The 15,717-nt window shown below is 37.6% G+C and overlaps 1 protein-coding gene across 6 annotated transcripts in view; it reads right to left on the reverse strand.

The window, feature by feature from the left end:
- LOC138691517 (zinc finger protein 235-like) overlaps nucleotides 1-15,512 on the reverse strand; it is a 52,775-nt gene extending 37,263 nt beyond the window's left edge. For 2 of the 6 annotated variants that reach the window (XR_011329893.1, XM_069813525.1), the window contains exons 1-4: nucleotides 12,855-13,483; nucleotides 12,049-12,149; nucleotides 7,748-7,885; nucleotides 523-605 (exon numbers count right to left, since the gene is read on the reverse strand). Coding sequence is in view for 5 of the 6 variants with exons in the window: in XM_069813525.1 (XP_069669626.1) it covers nucleotides 523-605; nucleotides 7,748-7,885; nucleotides 12,049-12,149; nucleotides 12,855-12,897 (365 nt within the window). In the remaining variant the exon portion in view is untranslated. The other 4 variants (XM_069813519.1, XM_069813524.1, XM_069813520.1 and 1 more) reach the window with 4 other exon arrangements.
- Nucleotides 15,513-15,717: the final 205 nt, after the last annotated feature.

The raw sequence follows: 15,717 nt of genomic DNA on the forward strand, positions 1-15,717 counted from the left end.
AATAATATAATAATTTTGAAATTTGTACACTTTTACATTCAAAATCTCCCACATTTATTAATTTCCTTGTTTAAACACAGGAACTGTCTTAAATCTATACGAGACAAGGATGACTGAAAGCAGTAGGATAACATAGATGTTATCAACATATTTCTATTAGAAATTAGAGGACAAACTTAAGAAATTAATGGAAACCATATTTCCTGCGCGCACACAATTGGAAAATGAAAGAATTCAATTAATTTGCCTGCATTAAATGTGATAAGGTGTAGGCAGGTCTATGCTGTGGTATTTCCTTGAATGGCAGCAACTTCAGCATCATTAGTTGTAATGGTATAGCAGTGGTAAAACATTTATTGGTGATAGTTATAGGACGTATTATCATTATGCTACTCGCGCTAGCAAAGTATACTTTCATCTGAATAATAATCATATTAAAACTAAAAAATATATTTATTTTTGTCGTGATATAAATAAAGAGTGAAACCAACGACAAAGTAAGGACTCATGTATTTCACTCACCTTTCAGTCAAGACTTCATTCTCTTCTCCTGTTACTTCCGGTTTGACCTCGTCACTCACTTCATCCAATTCACATGAATTTTCCTGCACATCAAGATTTTGCAAAACAGACACATAGGACAATAATAGATGAACTACTAATGCATGGTAGTTTATGGTAGTTTTCCATAAATTTAAATAAAAATCGTACCCAATGCAATAAACGATATAAGTGTTCGCTAATATATTTTCGCGGGATATCAGCCGAGTTAAGATTTTGGAATGCTCCAAGCTTTCGACTGCTATCTCTGCAGGCATCTTCAGGGAAGTGATGTCCGAACAGAAAAAATCGAAAAATCGAAGAAGAATTGGGAGGAAAATTTAAAAGGTACGCAAAACGCGTCCTTGCAAGGGGTTGGGGGCTGTACAAAACTAAATATGTGAGCTCCAAGCCTGTTGGCCACTAGTCTCACTCCGGGTTACGCTGCTCCCCTGAAGGAGCTCTAGAAAATTTTGAAGGGGAAGCCGAAATTGGACGTAACCTCTTAGGTACCACATACGCGAGGGGGGCTGAGACTGATCAATTGATCACGGAACGGGGCGAGGAGGAGTTGGCTGGTGTGTGCCGTTAGGATGGCAAGACGCCGTCATCTGTTGTTCGATGACAAAGCAGGTGAAGGCCGTCGGAAGAAGCGCCGTGAAATCTAAACTGCAATTTGAGAGGTCCCTGTCCTTTCAATTTGCGACTTATTGAGTGACCTCGTATGTTTAATATACTATTAATATTATCTGAAATAGGGCATACATAATTTATAAGAAAGGTGGAATATATATGGGGAAGGGCATATAGGTCCGTGGCCCATTTCTTATAGGGCTCATCCCGACATTTGTCTTACGCCTGAGGAAAACCACGGAACACCTTAGGCAGGATGAGTTGTCTCATATAAGAGACTAGCCAATTTGGCTATTATGTTGGAGGTCATGAGCCTTGTTGATTTGTCTCAGTTTCGAGACCAGCCATTTGGCTATATGATGGCTCAATTGCGAAGAGGGGGGAGAGATGTGATTGTTAATTAGGGGGATTCATGGGGATATGAGTGCAGGTCCGTGGCCCATTTCTTTTAGGGCTCATCCCGACATTTGTCTTAGCGCCTTAGGAAAACTACGGAAAAACCTTAGGCAGGATGAGTTGTCTCAATATCAGAGACTAGCCAGTTGGCTCTTAGGTTGAATGACTCTATGAATCGATGGATATATACTAGCCAATTGGCTCTATTAGATTTCCATCGATCAACAAAAGTAGATAATGTTATGGAGGGATTTTGTTTAGCCCAGTTAAGACAAGGTCATTTTACAGCGGTTGCACTATCCAAGGAGTCTCATGGAGTTGAGTCGTAGCTACCAAAACCTGGGAGTAGCGCCAGCCTCCCTGTCCTCCTGTCTCAATAGTATAGCTAATGGACCTGTCTGGTGTCTACGCCGTAACCTAGGATCATACTGGCCGAGGCCAGATATGAGCGGGTTGGGGTTAGCACGAGCTTCCGCATACAGGTTCCTAGCCAGTCGAGCAATGAACTCGTCTATGGTTGGCAACTCTAGTTCATCATGGAACTTTCTTCTCGAGGCGACTCGGGGGAGATGGGTAATGAGTCGAATCACCTGGTTTTGGACAACTTGGAGTTTACGGAGATGGGACACTGCCGCAAACCCCCATGCGGGTGCGGCATAGGTAATGACAGAGCGAATGAGGGCCTTATACATGGTAAGTCCTACCCTCAGGTTGTCAGGAGTTAAGGCCGCCAGAATGGGATAGTGTCTAACTATCAGCCCGTTGGCCTTACGAAGAAGGGATTGGATGTGATCTCGGAAGTTGAGATGAGAGTCCATAATGATCCCTAAATATTTAATTTGGTTCATCCACGGCATTTCTCGTCCGAAAAGTGTGGGTGGTGGTGGTATGTCTTCGAGCCTCGCTCTTAGTGAAAAGAGTATGGCCTGACATTTCTCTACATTGACCTTGATTCTCCAGTCGTGGAACCACGGCTGGAGGTGATCTAAGATCGACTGTAATCTACGGGACGCTAATCTATAGGTTTTGCCCATCGCCAAGAGGGCAGTGTCGTCTGCATAGATATACAGGGAAGTGATGTCCGAACAGAAAGTGGAAAGGTAATATAGATGTATGATTTGAGGCTTTCTCGGCGTTGGTTCGCTAATATGTTTTCGAGAGATATCAGCCGAGTTAAGATTTTGGAATGCTCCAAGCTTTCGACTGCTATCTCTGCAGCCATCTTCAGGGAAGTGATGTCCGAACAGAAAGTCGAAAGGTTATATAGATGATAGGCTGTCTCAGGTAAAACGGGATTGGTTGGCGGATCGGCCAATCCGGGGCCGGGAATTGTCACCTCTCGTAAGCTCCGCCCCTCCCGGGATTCCTGTGTGAAGTTTGGCGGGTGGCGAGCCCTGTTCCGCCGGTTGAAATCGGTTGCCGTCCTCGGTCCGTGATCTTCATGACCTGGATTGTAAGAGGGCCTAAGTTGGTCCAAGGCCGGTGTCCATGCCTGACTGAGCTGGAGTCCACTGTCTCTGTTAAAGTTGTTTTTCTCCAACTTGATATCTACGGCCTCCTTGATTGTACGATCCCAGTAGTGGCTTGATTTGTTAATGACCTTGGTGTGGTCAAGGAGACCATAGAGATCAAGCTGCAGAAAAACAACTTTAACAGAGACAGTGGACTCAGCTCAGTCAGGCATGGACACCGGCCTTGTACCAACTTAGGCCCTCTTACAATCAAGGTCATGAAGATCACGGACCGAGGACGGCAACCGATTCCAACCGGCGGAACAGGGCTCGCCGCCCGCCAAACTTCACACAGGAATCCCGGGAGGGGCGGAGCTTACGAGAGGTGACAATTCCCGGCCCTGGATTGGCCGATCCGCCAACCAATCCCGTTTCACCTGAGACAGCCTAACATCTATATTACCTTTCGACTTTCTGTTCATTCGTCGCCTCGGCCCTCATAAGGCCGCAGGAGCCGACGGTATCCAAGGAATTATATTGCAGCATCTCCCAAGGTCAGCTATGAAGCGCATAGCAGAGATAATAACATCTTGGCTTCCGGTCACTATCCCATTCCCTGGAAAGAAGCTCACGTAGTTCTCTTTCCAAAGCCCGGAAAGGATAAGACGAATCCAAGCAACTATAGGCCTATTAGTCTCCTCAGTTGTCTCAGCAAACTGGCGGAGCGGGTCATACATAGACGCCTCACTGAAGTAGTATTGCCCCAAATCAGGAACGAGCAATTCGGTTTTCACCCTGGTCGTTCCACTACACTCCAGGCACTCCGCATGACGGAGGACATTACCTGGGCTATGAGCACGAAGCGTGTAGTAGCTGCAGCTTACCTGGACATCGAGCGAGCATTCGACAAGGTTTGGCATGAGGGACTCCTCGTTAAGTTACTGGGCATGGGAGTCCCAGATGGAATGATACGCCTCATTTCTAACTACCTCCGAGGCCGTACATTCAAAACCCGTGTAGGCACTAGTTTCTCCACCCCCCGTGAAATTCACGCAGGAGTCCCACAGGGTTCCATTATCGGGCCCATACTTTTCAATATATTCATTAATGACCTCCCGTTTCGCTATATCCACGGCAGAAGTAGTCATCTGTATATCTATGCAGACGACACTGCCCTCTTGGCGATGGGCAAAACCTATAGATTAGCGTCCCGTAGATTACAGTCGATCTTAGATCACCTCCAGCCGTGGTTCCACGACTGGAGAATCAAGGTCAATGTAGAGAAATGTCAGGCCATACTCTTTTCACTAAGAGCGAGGCTCGAAGACATACCACCACCACCCACACTTTTCGGACGAGAAATGCCGTGGATGAACCAAATTAAATATTTAGGGATCATTATGGACTCTCATCTCAACTTCCGAGATCACATCCAATCCCTTCTTCGTAAGGCCAACGGGCTGATAGTTAGACACTATCCCATTCTGGCGGCCTTAACTCCTGACAACCTGAGGGTAGGACTTACCATGTATAAGGCCCTCATTCGCTCTGTCATTACCTATGCCGCACCCGCATGGGGGTTTGCGGCAGTGTCCCATCTCCGTAAACTCCAAGTTGTCCAAAACCAGGTGATTCGACTCATTACCCATCTCCCCCGAGTCGCCTCGAGAAGAAAGTTCCATGATGAACTAGAGTTGCCAACCATAGACGAGTTCATTGCTCGACTGGCTAGGAACCTGTATGCGGAAGCTCGTGCTAACCCCAACCCGCTCATATCTGGCCTCGGCCAGTATGATCCTAGGTTACGGCGTAGACACCAGACAGGTCCATTAGCTATACTATTGAGACAGGAGGACAGGGAGGCTGGTGTTACTCCCAGGTTTTGGTAGCCACGACTCAACTCCATGAGACTCCTTGGATAGTGCAACCGCTGTAAAATGACCTTGTCTTAACTGGGCTAAACAAAATCCCTCCATAACATTATCTACTTTTGTTGATCGATGGAAATCTAATAGAGCCAATTGGCTAGTATATATCCATCGATTCATAGAGTCATTCAACCTAAGAGCCAACTGGCTAGTCTCTGATATTGAGACAACTCATACTGCCTAAGGTTTTTCCGTGGTTTTCCTAAGGCGCTAAGACAAATGTCGGGATGAGCCCTAAAAGAAATGGGCCACGGACCTGCACTCATATCCCCATGAATCTCCCTAATTAACAATCACATCTCTCCCCCCTCTTTGCAATTGAGCCATCATATAGCCAAATGGCTGGTCTCGAAATTGAGACAAATCAACAAGGCTCATGACCTCCAACATAATAGCCAAATTGGCTAGTCTCTTATATGAGACAACTCATCCTGCCTAAGGTAATCCGTGGTTTTCCTCAGGCGTAAGACAAATGTCGGGATGAGCCCTATAAGAAATGGGCCACGGACCTATATGCCCTTCCCCATATATATTCCACCTTTCTTATAAATTATGTATGCCCTAGTTCAGATAATATTAATAGTCTATTAAACATACGAGGTCACTCAATAAGTCGCAAATTGAAAGGACAGGGACCTCTCAAATTGCAGCTTAGATTTCACGGCGCTTCTTCCGACGGCCTTCACCTGCTTTGTCATCGAACAACAGATGACGGCGTCTTGCCATCCTAACGGCACACACCAGCCAACTCCTCCTCGCCCCGTTCCGTGATCAATTGATCAGTCTCAGCCCCCCTTGCGTATGTGGTACCTAAGAGGTTACGTCCAATTTCGGCTTCCCCTTCAAAATTTTCTAGAGCTCCTTCAGGGGAGCAGCGTAACCCGGAGTGAGACTAGTGGCCAACAGGCTTGGAGCTCACATATTTAGTTTTGTACAGCCCCCAACCCCTTGCAAGGACGCGTTTTGCGTACCTTTTAAATTTTCCTCCCAATTCTCCTTCGATTTTTTTCGATTTTTTTTTCGATTTTTTTCGTTCGGACATCACTTCCCTGAAAATGGCTGTAGAGATAGCAGTCGAAAGCTTGGAGCATTCCTAAATCTTAACTCGGCTGATATCCCGCGAAAACATATTAGCGAACCAACGCCGAGAAAGCCTCAAATCATACAATATAAGTGTTCTTGGGAAAACAATGACATGAATAAATAAATACAAAAGAATTGCAAACAAGAAATTATTGCAATTTCTAAGAAATATCGTGTAGTAAGTAAATTTTGCACAGACACTGAGTTAATTGAAAGTGTGACATTGATGGTTGGTTGTAAGAAAGCATTTGTTCCTTCATTAGCCGCTAATGGACCAATAAGTTCGAAAGACGCGTTCCAAGAAATATTTTTAGTGTTGTTGACCAGTTAAAGGATTCACTAACGTACAGATCTGATTTCCCTCCTATAATAATATTTATTCCTCTGTTAGACAGCCACCTTGCGTACATTTTGTGTATTGGCGAGTAATTTAATATTTTTGATTCATCATAATATTATATGTGTGACATTCAGGCATGCGATATTTTGTGTAATACGCTTATATATACAAGATGATAAAATAATATTGCATATCAATGGCTAAGAAGTGATACCTTGTATGTGTACATTTGCAGGTAAATAAAAAAAAGCTTGGAAATTATTTTCTCAGAATAGACAAACTTCTTATATGTTTCTACTTTGCATGATCTTCTATATGAGAACAAAATAGGCCTATCAGTACACCGTCTATTTTTGTGAACACAATTATAATGTAGTTAATCTACATAATACTAACATAGTTAAACTTAATTACCATCTTTGTAGCTATCGATATACGATAATTTGATTAATTAATTATATACTTATTCTTTATTCATTCAGTCTTCGAATCGCGAAGTTATTATTTTTTTCTTTATTACAGGCCCTATTTGGTCTGAGGAAGAATTTATCTGCTCTGTAGACGTCTTTCTATTTTCTATAAAATTAATGCACTCATGCGCTATTTCTAATTTAAAAAACTGGCATATTTATCTTCCTCGCTGAAACATCTGTTCGTGATTTCTTTCTGGTTCGTATTAGTTTATATTTATTGCAAATTTTGACAACAATAAAAGCAATGCCTCACATCAGTCTAGCAACCGATGTTCACTTTTTATTCATTCACGTCTACTGCGTCACTAGTGAAATCCAAACTTTCTTGGTTAACGCTCCAATAACTAGTGGCCCGTTAATACCTCTTCTGCAAACCGAAAATCCACTAAATTTAATGGTCCACTAACTAAAGGAGGAAAACATTATTTATAGGTCTGTTTCCTTGCTGCCCATATTTCGAGATGCCCACAGGTGAGACCCAGATAAATGTCAGCAACTGATCCAATGTATAGGGTAAAGTCGGTAATGGATAAATGCAATGAAAAATGTGAGGATCTATCAGGTATTTGTGGATTAAGGCAAATTAAATTAAAACTGGAAGGGTTAAAAATTTTATCAGTGGCGATGCAAACATCAAAATTATTATGGCTTACGGAACACTGAAGACTACAGGGTCTACCACAAAAATGAAGTAGAAAAGATTCATGACTGACTACAGGATGAAGAAAGTTAAGATTTATGACTGACTACAGGATGAAGAAAGTTAAGATTTATGACTGACTACAGGATGAAGAAAGTTAAAGGATGATAGCTACCATAATTGTATCCCCTGGTCACCTGCCTGTAGTCAGTAAATAACAGGGAGAGAACTAGCGACCAACACACTTCATAAACTGCACTCACCTCAGCTTCATTCTTCACGATGGTAAAGTCTACTGACACTGCAGCTTCCTCAAATGTCATCTCTGATTTCACATCATATGTGTGGTCTATATATTCTGTTTTTATTTCAGTGAAGTGGAAGTCTAATAAATTTCCTTCCTGCAAAATAAAGAAAAAAATTTAATGAGCAATACATGATATAATGCTGTAGACCTACACGAAAGATCCGTGGCTATTTATAAAGTCTGCTCACACTACTATTAATACTCATGTTAATGAATGCACGTGTATTATTTACAAAAATTGTAACGCAAACATAGAGATGTGTTAATTCAAAAAGAATGGTTTTGAATAATATGACTTATTTTAATGAATATTATGCAACTATAAATTTATATGATATATTTAAAATTGTTAATGTTTTCGCCATTCAATATGGCATCTTCAGGCATTGATAATTGGAGACATCTTGTGGAAAAATACATTGAATCAAAATTGTAGTGAAGATTTTTACATTATACCAAAGTATAAATTGTTGATGTCAATGTTAAAAACATAAAAAAAACGGTGAAATACTTAAGTGTGCCAATGAAAATCAAAATTTCAAATATGCACATTTAATCGGAATTAAGTTAAGTAACTATTCCATATTACACTAAAATAAATGTACATGAATATTGTTAATCAAATGTGTATAATACTTGCATTACCATTTTCACAACAATTAAAAAAGAATGCAAAAATTGTATTTGAATGTGTTAGGTACTTAAAAAAATCGTTATGGACTACTATTTAAATGTCTAGATTTATTAAATATGCACATGTTTAGAAAACATAATAAGACTAAATTACAACCAATCATATCAAAGTCATTTAATTGAATTATGGTGTGACTACTATGTGTGGACGAGAAGTTGTTCAAGTGTGTTGATTGTGTTAAATATTACGAATCCATTTCAATGAATCATTGTATTTAACTGTGTTATGTAATTCAAAAGATGTGGTTATCAGTAATGTTGTGTTAAACTGAAGGCAAGATTTCAAATTCAACCTAATACATTTTTACATCACATTAACTTACAACATTTAACCATGTCACAAAACAGAATGCGCCTGATGAAGGGTTAAAAACCCTCCAAAAAGACTATACAAATCAAAAAGCAGTAGCAAGGCCCAGTAGTAGATCTAAGAGGCCCCATTAGGATTCAAGCACTCATGCTTGTGTAAAACAACTCAAAGAAACACAGAGTAGGTACCGCTACAGATCAGACTGCATCATTCAGGAACAGTGTTACAGCCTTCAAGATGGCGGTAGTTTGTCATCGCCAATGAAACAGAAGGAGCTTGAACTTATTTATTTGTTATTGAACATAACAGGCAAAGCCCAATTACAATGTTCAAGACTGACAAAGTAATTTATAAAACATAAACAAGGAAAAGAAAACATTCTTTTATTAAAAACCAAAACAAAATAGAACAGAGAGAAAAAAAATGAAAATAAAGTGTGAGAGTAAGCTTCAAATTAACAAAATGGGAAATATGACAAATTATACTCTATGTTGAAAAATTCATATTGAAAATATCAACATTCGAATGAGGATATAACTTATTGTATCATCGTAATATTTGGAAATCTGTGGAATTTTTGTGCGATTCAGTATTTGCCTTTGGTATGAAAAATAAATTTCGAAATTTTGCATTATGCTTGCGTGCATATAATGTTATATAATAAAATAAAGCAACACTGTACAATTTATTGTCAATATTTTCATAAAGAAAGTTTAAAGATTAAGAATTTCGTCTAATTTGCAAACTGGTAGGCCTAAATTAGAAATGTTGAAGCATTGTAGCATAACTCTCATAAGTAGGATAATTATTGTAAAATTTATAATATAATCAGTTTAGAAATTTATTTTGAATTTTTTTCTAGTAATAGAATATATTTGTTAGTAAATGGATTCCAGATAACCGCAGCATACTCGAATTTAGCTCGAACAATGGAATTATTCAATATTATTATAGTTTTGACTTTGAATTTACAAGAATTTCTCATATCTAAACCTAAACTTTTGTAGTACAAAATTATAACATTAATAATATGACTATGAAATCTATAATTTATGCTAAATAATATATCTAAATCTTTATGTTTCTGCAGGTAAAACTTTGGCTCTATTTTATATGAATATTTGTGCTTTTGAATTTTGAAAATGTCATAAGTGTACACTTTTTAATATTAAATAGCAATTAGTATTAACACCCAAAATATGTAAGTTTGTAATATTTTTTTACGTACCTTAAAATCAGATATAGATTTAATTTCTTTATCGAATTAATATCATCAGCAAATAATAAAATTTTAGAATGTTGTACACAATTCACGATATCATTAACAAACGATAAAAACAATAATGAACCATGATTAAAAGCTTGAGTTCAAGAAAAATTAATGAGGCAGTGAATGCTACAGTTGTAGATCAAACACTGTTATACTTCCTAAACTACAAATTTGTGCAGGAAAGCATTTGGATAAACCAAGAAATTGAAACAGCAAATACTGGCTTATCCAGGAGGTTGACAGACTTGCGAAGTTTGGGAGGTTTCGGATTTGAAAGTTCTTGTTTCCACACAGATAATGGCTTACCTGAGAGCACTGATCTTGACATACTGATTTACAACACAGTTGACAAAATAACACTTTGTTTAATAATATTATATTTTATTTAACGACGCTGGCAACTGCAGAGGTTATATCAGCGTCGCTGGATGTGCTGGAATTTTGTCCCGCAGGAGTTCTTTTATATGCCAGTAAATCTACTGACATGAGGCTGTCGCATTTAAGCACACTTAAATGCCATCGACCTGGCCCGGTACACTTTGTTTATACCTGAGCTCTTATTGGTTGAGTATTTCAAATGAAGCCGAATGAAGCTTCAGCAAAAATAAACACTTCTAAAAAATTATATGTTGCAAGACCGATCGTTCTTGTTCATGTTAATGGACGCTTTAATAACACTGATATGCTGTTTAGCAGTTATATGAACTTCAGGCAAGTTCAATACATATTGTTACGTAATACCATACATTTTAGACAGACAACAAGAAAAATAGAACACCTATACACAATAGAGCATATTAACTTATTCCACAATATTGAGACATCAGGCCGACGTCTACAGACGACCACAATGATCCAGAATACAAAATAATGTTATACTATAGTAATATGCGTTACAAGAGCGGTATGTTGATGTTTTCATGTTCGAGGAAAAGATTGAAAAAGCGAAACGTAGTTGAGCTGTTTTAATTTCCGAGAACATGAAAACAAACATATCGCTCGTGTATCGTACATTATTTTGTGCGAAGATCGTTTATTACATACCTGAAAGAGGAATTTCTACTTAGTTGCAATGAAATCTCCATCTTGGTGTCTGTTTAATGACGGCAACTTTGGAATACCAAAATATATATCTTCAACATTGTTGCTACAAAATGTTTTCTGTGTTTACTATACTCCAGCAGGCCGTGATATACGTCTGTCTTTTTTTTCCCCCAGTCTATAAATGCGAACTTAAAACAAACGGTAAGGTTATGTAATGATTTATTTTTCATTTTAATATTTTAACATTATTATTTATATAACATATTGCAGTAATAACATCGGCATCTGGAATCTTGTTGATTTTTTCACGGCTTCCTTAATGTTACTTGCATCAGAAATGCAATAACTTTCGTGGAGTAGTAGAGTTTACTTAATTTTTGCAAATATTTAAAAACAATAATCAACAGTGCAATTTAGGTGAAATTGCAGTGGTAAGTTTCCAATTTATAATTATTACTATGTTAAACATCTCTAAAAATAATATGTTAAAAGCCTAAAGCAGTAAAATGAATGTGGCGCTTAAGCGGTAAGAAGAGGGAAATTGTTATGTGTGTTAGGTTGGGAATACTGAATGTGGTATTTCACACTTACCGCGTATTGGTTTTGTGCAGAAAGCAAGCAAATACGCACGATCTCGCACAAAATTATATAAATGCCTCAGAGTTGTTCTAAAAATCGATGCAATTACAAAAGCCCCAAATATTTATATATTTGTAATAGAGATCTTGAAGATACATATTCACATAACTTGTTTGTGAAAATATGTGTTTTAATGTGAAATAAAATTACATATTTACGGTTGGCAATATCACATTCACAAGTTTCAACTTCATTTATTATGTTTCAACACGTTCAACAAAAATATTTTGTTACAATGGTATATGTTCCCCAGTTATAAATGATGTATTTAAAAAAAAAAAAGTAACTGCTTTCAATATACCTCAGATAAAGGCTTCCCCTCTTCTGTATATGCGTTATCACTTGTTTCTATAGCAAGTGGGTCGGAGTCAGGTTCCATCTTCATTACGTCATCCATTACGGCTGAAAAAGGAAACTAAATAACTTAACCTGCAGAAAGTAAGCGATTCGGATAGACTTACTGGACTGGTAAGAAATCATTCTACATCTGCGTAGAGTGAGTATTTCCATGTATGCGAGCGCGAACATATACAGCACTAATTAACACAAATACAAAGGAAAGTGTAGATGAGCATGAGAGTCTATGGAAAAGTTACAGTAACTGTTTTACAAAACAAGCCGTACGATTGACGACATAGTTTATCACAAAGTTTCACATGCGATCTGCTGGTTCGAACGGAATCACTGTGCGGTTCTATGTCAAATTTGAGGTACAACTTAACATCGGCGTGGTCCGTAATAATTGATATGGCTCATAAGCATAATTTTTAGAATATAAGAACCAAACATGAATAATATTTGTTCTTAAAAATAAAATTGAAAATAATAGTAATAATAATAAAAACTGCATACAATAGACATTTCACCGTAATTTCAAACTGGTAAGCGTGTCACTCAAAGAGAATATGGTACATGTAATAAATAAACTGAACCTTACGGAATAATTGAAATTTATACGAAATATCAAACTGGTTAGAGTGTACTACAATGAGAATAAGTGTAATAAAAAATCTGCACCTTATGGAATAATGAATTACACGTTTTAAATGTAAATATGTACTTGTACCCCCTTTTTTTACAGTAATATGCAAAGAATTAAATACATACCTCTAGGACAAGTCGATGTATAGCACAATGGAAAGTAAGCCATGCAGGAAAGTTTCTGGACGTCGTTTCATTCGGTTCCTGTTTTCAGCTGTCAATTTTAAGCACTGATGAACGACAAAATTAGCATAGTATAATAAGACCTGATATGGTAAACTTATATTACTATATTTCTTACAAAGTATAATTAAGATACCTTGATAGCAATCCACATAGAAGACCGTGACACATTGGTTTATGGATTACTTATGACTCGTAATATCAACATTGTAAACTGGATACATAATACTTGTACAATATACAAATTCATCCTGCCTAAGGTTTTCCTAAACCTCTAAAACAAATATCGGGATGAGCCGTATAAGAAATGGGCCACGAACCTACATTCCTTTACCTATGAATATTCCGTTGATTTTGCAAACAATTTTCCTCTGGCTTAGCTTCGCACATTACCCTGCTACTTTAGCGAGTTCCTCGACTTTATTCGCACAGGGGACTTTTACAGTTCAGACTTACAAATCCAGGTGTTTCTTCTGGCGGTCTTGGCTCAGCCTTCGAACATCACACTTGTCATATGAGCGAGTTTACTGGACTCCAATCACTGTGAAGGGACAATGTACCTTTTCAATGTTCAGACTTACATCTTCCGGCGTTTCTTCTTGTGATCCTTAAGTCAGCTTCTCTAACGACTCCCCCACCCCTCTGTTATGTGGCAGCTATTGCGTTACTTCTATTTTCGGCTGTTTCCCCTTCAACATTTTTTCAGTGGAGCAGTGAAACCACACTGAGACAAGTGGCGATCAGACTGAGTTTACATATTCAGTTTTCCTCAGCCCCAAACTCCCTTGCATTTGCAAGTTTTTTCTCCCTTTCCCTCTCTTACAATTCAATTCGTCCACGGCTATATACAAATGCCGCAAAAAAAGGTGACGTATTACTGCCAAAGTATTCCCACCCATGAATCGCATCTCTCTCTCTCTCTTCTAATTAACATTGCAAATGGACGTTTAGGCAAAAGAAAAACTTTTTTTAATAAAATGTCTCTTTAATTTTACTATTATTATGGCGAAATAGTGTTTTGCATTCGACTGTAAATCAGGAGTGAATGCTACTACTAAGGAAGGAAATTTTTCTGACTGTAAGTTTAGGTTTGCAGTTAGCAGAGCATAGTGCATTGGGGGACGTAATTGACAGTTTCTGGCTGTTCTTATAAGAAAGTTCACAGTATTATTTTCTAAAATCTTTTGACGTAATTCAGAAGAGAGTCCAGGAAAAGAAATGGTACGGTAACGAATATAATCATTTAGAGGTCGATTTACTCTTTAAAAAAACAATTTTTACTTAAGAGTTACGAGTGTCTGAATACACCTATGATAAGCTACAGATTCTCCACATTGCTGTCTTGTAGCGGCAGGTTAATGTCTAGTAAGCTTATATATTTGATTACGTTGCTATATGCAGAACATTGAGAATATCGTAACTAAAGCAATTTCATAATTGAGCTGTTCAGAACAGAAGTGGTGTAAGTCAAATATGGGTAATGTGGGTTAAAGTAAACATTGTGTAAAACTACAGGCCAAAGTAGCAATTAATATGTCTTTCGTGCTCATGAAACCATCTAAATACTGAAATTAGTATATACCATTTAATTTTAATAATAATAATAATAATAATAATAATAATAATAATAATAATAATAATTAGTATTATTAATTATTATTATTATTAATATTATTTATTAAGTTAAAGGTGGTAATTTTGACATAATGGCATCATTAAACAATATAAATTAAAAGCTATGAACAAAGAAATCCTAAATTTAATTTTTTTGTTTAATATTGCTAGGAAAAATTGAAAAAAAAAAAAAAAAAAAAAAAAAAACTTATTTTCTATATTTATTCGTATGGAACTTCTTGAAACTCCATTTTGAATCTTGCGTACACTACTTTTAACACTTGAATATAATTAATTGATTAACTAGTGGACTTACTCGTGTTAATTATCTAAGATTTGTGCGGCTTACAGCTGTTTCAGTGCTTCACGCACCATCCTCAGAGCCTACTATATCACGGCGTCATCTCGAACTTCTCTGCCTGTTATGTGGGTGTGTTTGATTGTTGAAAGGGGACAATTTTAGAACACGAATTGCACCTACCAAATTATGTCTTAAAATACTAAAAAGGGCATATTTGTCTGCGTTTGTCGAATACGCATCATTATATTTACGAAAAGGCACTTTTTCAGTGCCAATAATTTATTTTGTGTCCACAAGGTTGGAATTTTGAAGTAAGAGGGAAGTTACAAGCCGGAGCCATACGTCGGCAACACTGTAATTAACTGTCACCCGGAGGCCGACCATACAGTACACGTGTTTGTGCTAATGCCTATTTTCAATGTAAATTTATGTTACAATATAAGTGTGTGTCGATGGAATTATGTTCGTGGTCGTACCAAACGTTCATTGTTGATGTATTATAAACTAAGTGCGTGTTGGCGATAAAATGAAGACAATAAATGAAAAAAAAAATGGTTGCAGTCTTCGGAAATGTTTATGGTTAGTGATGACAAAGTAAATATTAAATATTGTATTAACCACATTTTTATAGTCTTACTTGTGGTTTGTGATGTATCAGAATTCTACCCAAATTGTTGGGTCTCGCCTGCTATATCAATAAAGTTACGCCGTTGATTTTCAAGTTCATTGTAAACAGCTGTTTTGTGATCCCATAAAATAAGTTGCAGTTTTGAAGATTCAGAATGCCTACTATCCGTCAGAACTATCTATAATCTGTAGATGCATACACTCACTTTGTTGGTTTTCAAGGTTTATTTATTAATATTATTCCTTTTGTAATAAATTAGTTAT

This window comes from Periplaneta americana, chromosome 16, assembly GCF_040183065.1.
Source record: "Periplaneta americana isolate PAMFEO1 chromosome 16, P.americana_PAMFEO1_priV1, whole genome shotgun sequence".
NCBI classification, from domain to species: domain Eukaryota; kingdom Metazoa; phylum Arthropoda; class Insecta; order Blattodea; family Blattidae; genus Periplaneta; species Periplaneta americana.